Source organism: Juglans regia, chromosome 13 (assembly GCF_001411555.2).
Source record: "Juglans regia cultivar Chandler chromosome 13, Walnut 2.0, whole genome shotgun sequence".
Lineage (NCBI taxonomy): Eukaryota > Viridiplantae > Streptophyta > Magnoliopsida > Fagales > Juglandaceae > Juglans > Juglans regia.
The window spans coordinates 5,917,400-5,926,931 of record NC_049913.1 but is presented as its reverse complement, the minus strand read 5'-3'; the positions used below and the strand labels follow the sequence as shown (position 1 = coordinate 5,926,931).

General features: G+C 34.6%; 2 protein-coding genes across 3 annotated transcripts; one reads left to right on the top strand and one right to left on the bottom strand.

Annotated features, from left to right (window-relative positions):
• LOC108986945 (indole-3-acetic acid-induced protein ARG7-like) lies at window positions 1-930 on the bottom strand. Its single transcript, XM_018959757.1, has one exon. It carries the CDS (start codon window positions 809-811, stop codon window positions 368-370), a length of 444 nt encoding a protein of 147 aa, XP_018815302.1. The 5' UTR covers window positions 812-930; the 3' UTR covers window positions 1-367.
• Window positions 931-5,666: 4,736 nt separating this feature from the next.
• LOC108986944 (probable ribosome-binding factor A, chloroplastic) lies at window positions 5,667-8,388 on the top strand. Of its 2 annotated transcripts, none has more exons than XR_001995449.2 (4): window positions 5,667-6,063; window positions 6,839-7,012; window positions 7,407-7,607; window positions 8,009-8,388. XR_001995449.2 is itself a non-coding variant. In XM_018959756.2 (4 exons), the coding sequence occupies exons 1-3, from the start codon at window positions 5,716-5,718 to the stop codon at window positions 7,551-7,553; spliced, it is 669 nt and encodes a 222-aa protein (XP_018815301.2). In that variant the 5' UTR covers window positions 5,673-5,715; the 3' UTR covers window positions 7,554-7,585; window positions 8,009-8,388. The 2 variants fall into 2 exon arrangements, 1 of the variants encoding a protein (XP_018815301.2); XM_018959756.2 differs by having other exon boundaries at window positions 5,673-6,063; window positions 7,407-7,585.
• The last annotated feature ends 1,144 nt before the right edge of the window (window positions 8,389-9,532 follow it).

Below are 9,532 nucleotides of genomic sequence, written 5' to 3'. Positions count from 1 at the left end.
AAATCAGCCAATCTATGTATTTGTATTTGTATATATAAGTATTAGTTTGGAAGTACACCAAATGGCCAATAAATACATTAAACCAAAAAAAACAAAAAACAAATTTTGATAGCATCTCAGCGATTCCTACAATCAGTTCGTCAAATTCTTTACAGGAGACATAATAATCAGAGAATAATAACATGATCTTCATCACTTTCAAACCGAGCCGACTTGGTGTTATAGCCAAGCTTGAATCAAAGAGGTAGCCCCCTACGCAAGTAAGTAATTATACTATGAAATCCCTAAAACTGGATGGTCATTTAGATCGCTCAACTCGGTCACTTCGCTGAGCTCCGGGCCAACCAGAATCTCGCTCGGAGTTACTTCAGCATATTGATTTGTCAGAAGAGACACGAAGCAACGGCCGAGATTCGCCCAAGAAGTCAAGATGGCTCCGGATGTCCACATGGCAACGCCTTTGAAAATCTTCGAGACTCGAGAACCGAGCGGATTCGGACCTCGACACAACTCGGAGGATCTCCTCGAAGAGCGACTCGTCGCAAGGGATAGCCAGAGGGCCCTGGTTCGAGAACCCGTACTCCTCCTCGGCTTGCACGAGGAGCCTCTTGAAGATGGGGTGGTTCAGGTGCGTTGCGCGCACGATGAATCTCTTGCAACTGGTGCCCACACAAACCGCCACGTGACCGGCGGGAACATCGGAAGGAGCGCGGGAGGCTGTGATGCGTGACTTCAGGCGCCACCGCTGGAGCATCTGACGAACCCTGACAATGCGACGGATGTTGTTGCATTTTCCTAGCCCTGGCGACATTTTCTGGGGGAAAGTGAGGGAAAGAAGAGTGGGAAAGTGAGGTTGACGGAGAAAAAGACGCTGCTTAGTGCTTACTGGCTACTGCTGGTCCGAGGTGGTTGAGAAATGCTTAATAACCTGAACGGTATTTATACATGATCTAGCAGAGGAAGAGTGCGCCTAAAGTTGGAGAGAATTACGAGATTCGCTGTCTAGACCATGTGGTAGGTAGTACATACTACATAGGATTAGTGTACTATTCAGTACTAAATAACCTTTACTTTCTCGAGAGAGATTATTCTTTTCCTTTTTTTATATAGTTCTATTTTATTGTTGTAATTTTTTATTTTTTATTTTTTTATTTAATAATTAAATAATTATTTTTTATTTTAATATAATTTTTTAAAATTTGAAAAAATTGTATTTATTTTTATAATTGAATATTGATTAGATGAAAGATTAAAAATTAAAATTAAAGTATTTTTTATTAAAATTATGTTTAGAAATGAAATTATAAAAATTTTCAAGAACTCTCGTATTTCTTTTTTAAGGGAAATTATCAGCATTCATTCATAAAAAAACTTACATCCATTAGCGGATACATTCTGGAATGTCTCATATCAAGCACGATATCATAAATTAAAATAATACATTTAGAACTCTACCAATACACTATTTCCTTTTGTGACTGGTCTGGTCCTTACTACTGCCGATATTCTCTACAGACAAATGTCTAAAAGATAACTCAATCTCACCCTTCATATAAGGACAAGACTCAATCTCTACAAATAAAAGTCTAAAAGACGAACTCTTTTTATTTTAATTAATAATGAGAAAATAAAAAAGAAAAGCAATAAGATAAATGTAAAAAAAGATGGATTATAGTCTGGACTAATTTCGGTAGATTTTGAAGTCTATGACGACAACACATTTGTCTCTTTTTAACCATAAATGTCAAATTTAAAAGATCTAGTGGTGGCAAATCCTGTGATCTGACACATTAGCAACAATAGTTGCTGAAGGGGTGGCGCGTGAGGACCACTTGCAATGATTTTTGTAAAACTGCCACATTCCTCCAAACGATTTATGGCTTGGGAGTCTGATTGCGCCGCATAAGGGTGTAACGGGTCCGGTCCGATCCAGTTTTGGATAAAATCTAGGACCGAACCGGTATATACTGGTTTTGTATTTTTCAAAACCGATTACGCACTGGTTACCCTCTTAAACCGGTACTTCCGATTTTACCGGTTTCTGGTCCAGTCCGGTCCGATTTTTCGATTTTTTTTAAATGTAAATTTCACAATTTGTCATTAAAAATTTGTTTATAAAAAAAAATTGATTTAAAAAAAATTATTTTATACTTTTATTAATATATTAGACTATATAATAATATTAATATTAGACTATTGGTATAATTATAAGTTATATATTAGTATTAGTTATAAACTTTTAGTGATTTAGTATTAACATTTTATGTAATAATTTATAAATTATAATAAGAAATTATTTCATATATGAATATATATGTTACATATAAAATTTCACATAAAAATTTATAATTATACATTATATATAAAACTTATATATATTAATATTTAATATATATAAAATATTTTGTATAAAACTTATATATAAAAATATTATTTTTTATATTTTTTAATCAATTGGTCCGGTCCGGTCAAAAAAATCCCAGAACCGGAATCGGCTGGTTTTTACATTTTAAAAACCGGTTCCGGACCGGACTGGTTCAAAATCGGTAAAACCGGTCTGGTTTTCCAGTTTTTCGATTTGAATTTACACCCCTAGCGCCACATGTGTCTCTCAAAAGTTGCTAGAAAACTATAAATCTATCTTTTTCAACCTTGAATGAAGCAAAATAAAATTAAGCAAAAATAACTAGTTATGAATTTGAGTAGATGGAGGAATGAGAAGAAGAAGGAGGAGGAAGCTGAGGCCTCCTCTTCCTCCGGTGAAAATTAGATTTAAAACCCTTGATTTTTTACAAGAGAGGGAGGGAGAAGGGGAGACGGCGGCCTCGTTTGGTTACGCAGTTCAGATTAAATGTGATGTTTTGTTGAATGTTGAATAAAATATTACTATAATATTATTTTTTTAATATTATTTTTGTTTTGACATTTGAAAAATTGAATTGTTTATTATATTGTATGTGAGAGTTTGAAAATTTTGTAATATTATATGAGATAAGATGAGATAATTTAATTTTATGTAACTAAACCAGCTATACTTCTTCTAAGAATTCTCGTATTGTCCAAACATACTCTGTATAACGAAAACAAACCCTTGGTGCCGGACCGAGTGAGAGATTTTTGTTACACAACCAGATTAAAGGGAGTTAATCTATAATAATCAATTTGTGATTTTTAATATCCTCAAGATCTTCAATATCATACTGAAAATAGAAGAAGATATGCAACTCTATTTTAGTGGATTGGCGTTATTTTGAGATATCTTCTCTATCTTTAAAATTTTCACAGCAATATTAGCTCTTCGGATATCTTCTCCTCGAATATGACTAATTATTTAAAGTCATATTTTTTAATGTATTACATTCTAAATGACGTTATGTTTTAGTTTTTCAATAGTTATCATTTAAAATATATCGTATAATATAAACTAAAAATGATAAAATATATGATAAAAAATTAGCGTATCTATAACAGGGAAAATAATCAATTAAATTCCATGTTCTTAGGCATTTTTTTTTTATTTCATCATGTCTGCTATAGTTTAAGGTTGATTAATGCCGCATATACTCTTAGCATGTGCGAGTCTTATACATTAATTTCTTTTAAAAAAATAAAATTTATTATTAAAAAAATTATTTTTTCTTATGAATTTTATATTTAATTTTTTTTTAAAATGTGCAAGTCTTACATATCCTATAACTATAAATATCATTTCTAGGGTTTTAATGTCCCAAAACTAGAGTGATGTATTATATCAAAAGAATAGGGCAGGTTTGGGACCTCAAACAAAACACAAAATTCTCATCTCATCTCATCTCATCATTACACATTTTTCAAATCTCCATACAAAATATAATAAACAATTTAACTTTTTAAAATCCCAATACACATTTTTCAAATCCCAAAACAATAATAATATTAAAACTTAATATTTTAACCTTCAAAACAAAACACAAAATTCTCATCTCACCCCCCAAATAATATGATTTGAGGTCAAGGTCTTTTAGATCAAATGGTACAAGTAGGTGTGTAAATTTAAATCGGAAACCGGTTTGGACTAGTTAATCCGATTTTGAACCGGTCCGGTTCGGAATCGATTCCTATATTATGAAAACCGCACGGATCTAGTCCGGTTTCAGTTCTGTAGTTTCCGGAACTGGACCGGACCGGTTGGAGAAAAAATATATATACAAAAATTAATTTGATATATTATACAAAATATTTATATATATAAGTTTTATATATATCATATATGAAATAATTTCATATTATAATTTATAAATTATAACATAAAATGTTAATATTAAATATGAACATTTGTAATTGTTTGATCATATGTTATTAATATAATTATATATAAGATAATGTTATTATAATTTATAAAATAAAAGTTGAATCTTAAAGATGAAAATTTAATTAATCATATGCTTTAAATATAATGTATATTAAATTTTTAATAATAGTTTATCATAAGAAGTAACACTTTATTGTATATTTTTTATATTTAAAAAAAATAGAAAAATCGGACTGGACCGAAAACTGGAGGTACTGGTTTAGGAGAATAACCGAGACGTAATTGATTGGTTTTAAAAAATACAAAACCGGTATATACTGGTTCGATCCTAGATCTTGTCCAAAACCAGACCGATTACATCCCTAAGTACAAGGCCGATCTCCAAACGAGAGAATAAGGTTCAAACCCCACAACAGTATAAAAGTATCTTTAAAAATAATAGTAACTATTTTGTATAATATATATATATATATATATATATATATATATATGAGAAATGATATTTATAATCATAGAGTGTGAAGTGTCGCACATTCATTAAAAAAAAAAAAAAAAGTAAATATGAGATTCCATCGAGACAATCCATGCAAGAGAAATTAAGGAAATTAAGATAATTAAAGATAATAAGTACTGAGAACAAAATTAATACCAGTACTGCTTGATCTCAAACAAATGGGCGCCTAGCAATACCAGGCTATCTCTAACAGTAATAAACAACATGAGTTATGTTGAATCCATCGTTTTCTATCATGGCTTTAGATAGACAACAAAGTTAAAAGGAGAAAGGGACGTACAGATCATGCATAATGCATACCATTTTTTTTTTTTTTTTTTTTGTTGCAGTTAATTTCTGATCCCAGAATCTCATGATTAACAAACTGGTAATCCAAGATTAAAATAGATAATAATGCTGGGACCTACCTAGCTGCTCATAGAGTACTAGTGATTAGATATATGGGCCCGATATGTATGTATCTAAGCATATATTTTTTCAGAATCGAATTAAATTCTTTAATTCAAGTCCTATTATGGAGGAAAGTGATGTTGATAGAATCCAATGTTATATCTTATTAAACATATACACCCAATTAAAAAAGGGAATCTTTGTGGTCAAATGGATGGGTAATGGCTAATGGGTTTAATCAAGTACCGAACATTTATACGGGCTTGTAGTCATTTAGGCCCAATAGAATAAAATTTAATATGCAACTAACTGGCAGACCAACGGGCCAGATTGGGTTGCCAGCACTAAATGGGCTCAAACAAGACTTCAGATTTACAAAATCCCATTGGATCAGTGAAAGGCCTACTGGGCCCAATATGGATTTCAATACAATAGTGTAAATATGTAATAATAATACTAATAATTATTAGAGTCGGACCAAAAAACAAAGGAATCGGAGGAGCTAGGATTCATTGCAGCGATGCCATCCGTACTATTCCATCCCCACCCCCAACCGCTCACTCCACCCTTATCCCGTCACCGCCATCCGCCCTTGTGCTCCCAGAAGAGTCCAACGGCCTGGTTTTTATCGGCACGGCCAACAGGATTTATCTCTCTGCGGCCCACGACTGGCTCCACCATCCGGTGCATGGCGAATCCAAGAAGAGTGAAGATGGTGGCCAAGCAGATTCGAAGAGAGCTCTCCGATATGCTACTCACTGACACAGTCTTGCAGTACGCTATTCTCCCGGAAGCTTCTTTAGGAGCCGACCGCTACCTTTCCTCCCTCACCACCATTAGCGATGTTGAAGTCTCCGGAGATTTGCAGGTATTCACATAGATTGTGCTATTAATTTATTTATGTGCTTTTCGGGTATTCTTTGATTTGAGCTATAAGATTTTTTGGCTTGTGATTGAATTGCAAATTTATGATTTTTATTGCTAGGAAAGTGCGCATTTGTGGAAGTACTACAAACATTTTTTCTTTCCTGATGCGTTACTACTACAACCTAAATAATGCTTGTATCGGAATTTTCTTTTAAGCCCATAATGTGTATTAGAGTCATTAGGTCTATTGGGAGATGACAGTTTTCACAGAGGCGAGAAGTAGATACTTCAGTTATATTTTGCTTAATTGGATAGAATTAACCAAGTGAAGTCAGAGATTTGGAAGTGATATACTGAGTGTAAAAGGATTGAAAAACAACGGTTGTTCGTAGCCGATTTGCACACACATTCTAGTTTTTCCTTTCCCCTACACACAATCAGTCAATATATACGAAAGAATATGTTGCTCATTGATACATTGGTTGTGGCATCCGTAATTTTTTCTAAATTGCCAAACTTCTAACATGGTTAGGATTAATCCTTCAGCAGCATAATAGGCATTCTGTGTTAGCAATGTGCTTTATAAGCATACTGCTTCTTGAGTGGTGCACATATATTTTTATTTTCTTATGACAAAAGGAAAATAATAAAAGATTAATTTTTGCCTGCTGTATATGCATCTGTAATTTGATTTTTCTTATGTTTGAGCAATGGTGATCGTGCTGCTCATGATGTGACAACTTTATGGTTGAGGCGGTTGATTGCTATTTTTATAGGTGGTTAAAGTGTATGTATCTGTGTTCGGCGATGAAAGAGGGAAGGAAGTAGCCATTGCTGGTTTGAAGTCAAAAGCCAAGTATGTCAGAAGTGAGTTGGGGAGGCGGATGAAGTTGCGACTGACTCCTGAGATACGATTTATAGAAGACGAGTCATTAGAGAGAGGAAGCAGGGTATATCTTTTAATGACTTTGTTTTCCCTATAATCCTTTTTTTTTATAAGTTTGTCTTCCTATAATCCTGAATACACATTTTTAGTTTCCTCTTCCGTTTTCTTCCAATTTTAAGTCATCAGCCGCCCGAGACTGATATTTTGTCTCACTGAAATCCTTGATTATGCTTCCACATAAAGATTGACAGACGTTAATAGTTTACTTCTGCTAGGATCCTTACCCAGACCCCCGAGTCCCATTTGATGGCATAGGCATGGGCATAGCATATGACTTTTTAGCAGACTATGTTCATTAAATCCCGACCTACAATTCTATAAGTTTTAGCAGCATGTAGGTCTGTCTTCTTAATGAATGTCTCATAAAATACTGATCCATTGAGTTTAACTCTTTCCAGGTAATTGCAATATTAGACAAGATAAAGAATGAGAAAAATAATGAAGAGAGCCAAGATGTAGAGCAGTCCGATTCATCCAATGTGTCTCAAGACGACAGAGAGTGGGAAGGCGATGACCCTGATGAAGACATTATATATGTGAACTGACTCCTCAACACTAGACCTTGCCGAAAGGAGGGGTATGGCTCTTAATGTTCACAGGTCGGTTTATTTTCATGATTTAAGGGTGAACAGAATATCTCTATGATTTGTTTTTCGTTTTTACATCATCGATTTTTCCTGCATCCCCAAGTTTGAGTTCACAACTTTTAGCTTTGCTAGCAATTTTGTGTTAGTTTGTGAGACAAACTCCTCAATAGGACAAGAATGTTCTCAGTCACCCTGAGAGGAGCTATAATGATGCCATCGAAATGCATAAAGTGGTATTATATCATGGTGATGATTGATGTATGAATGGCGCCATTTCTCGCTGGTATTCTGATGACCAGCATTAGACTTGGCGTTTTGGGATTGTTGTGATACTGCCATGATATGCACACACAAAACCTCTGGTTATGTGCGAGAGGGAATATAAAATTTATACATTGCTCTATTTTATGCAGGGTGAAGGCCCTAGTCACAATGCTAACCCGGACACAAGCAAGTTTTTGCATGCTACCCATCATCTGAATCGAATCTGAAGTACTTGACGACATCAACTGTGGCAATATTCCATGTTAAGTTACTCAAAAGTTTTGTCTTGCTGCCCTCCTAGAATAGTTCGTGTTGTATTATCTTCTTGATTAACTTGTTTTACAATGAGTGCAAGCACTACATTACCATGTGGTAAGTTTAGAGCACCTAAAAGTTGAGAATGGCCACAGAGTGAATTGTAATTATCAATTTATCATCAAAACCCAAGTCCGCTTTATATGTTCACTACTGCATTCAAGGGAGGAGAATTGGAACTACGATTCCAGCGTACCCCTGTGGTTTCAAGTCACTTACTGTTCGCATTCCTTTCGCGAAGGTACTGAGTACAGAAAGTTTGGATTTTACCCATTTACTTAAAAAGAGCTTTTATTCGTTCACAGCTGAGAACACCCAGCTGTTTCATGCTTTTTTGGATGCGAAAAAGGAAACCAAGTAGCAGTACTCGTCTCTGTACCATGGACGGGGGAGATAATGCGAGCCTCTTTCTGTTATAAAATCTGATAGGCAGCCGAATCTTGGGAGCACGTGAAGTTCCATGTAATATGTATAAACTAAACGATAGCCACAGTTGAAATGGAACTTCATTGAATCATTCATATAGCTGAGTGACTGCTCACTGAAATGGTTCCATTCATCACCAGTGAAGGAATCCCGTCTGGTCCTCAATTGATTTCTAATAACATTTCTTGTTACTGTTCTCAATTGTCTATATTTATTTTCTCACGTGTTGAGTCGTAGGGATCAGGGTCCATTAGAATTCAGTCGGGAGGATTTTACGAGCTCTCAATCCATGGTATTATTAATCAATCACCTTCAGGCATGCAAATGCAACAGTAACCCATGAATCAAGTGCAGGAATCACGTTTTTTTTTTTTTTTTTTCCCCACCCCTGCAGAGGAAATCCCGATTCCGTGCACCACACCCTCAAAAGTTTTCGAACTGGTCAAATCTCTGACTTTTCATGTGACCCCTAGAGATTGTTTGCACCGAGGAGAATTTGTCTCCCAAGAATGGAATTCATTTGGAAACACATTTTATCTACTCTACAGTTTATGAGTAGGGGAAGAGCCAATAATGCGCATTGCTGCATAAATGCTGGTAGTCCGTTTGTTTCCAAAGAATGGAATTCATTTTCTTTTAAAAAAGAAAAAAAAAATGAACCTCACCAACATTCAACCCAGTTTTTGTACTTTTATCTACTCTACAGTACTCAAGTGTCTCAACAAATTTAGCAATGAAATGTGCTCAATTAAATGTATTAGTCCAGGCTGTTCAGCACAGTTTAATTATTTGATATTCGATTTTGAATTTCTACTTCAAAATATTCGAAGGATGATGAGGGGTTTTCAAGAAGTTCAAGTCTTGCATGTGAATCAACTGGGTAATATCTGTTCATCAGTTGGCAAGACATGCATGGGGTGTCAATGATATTG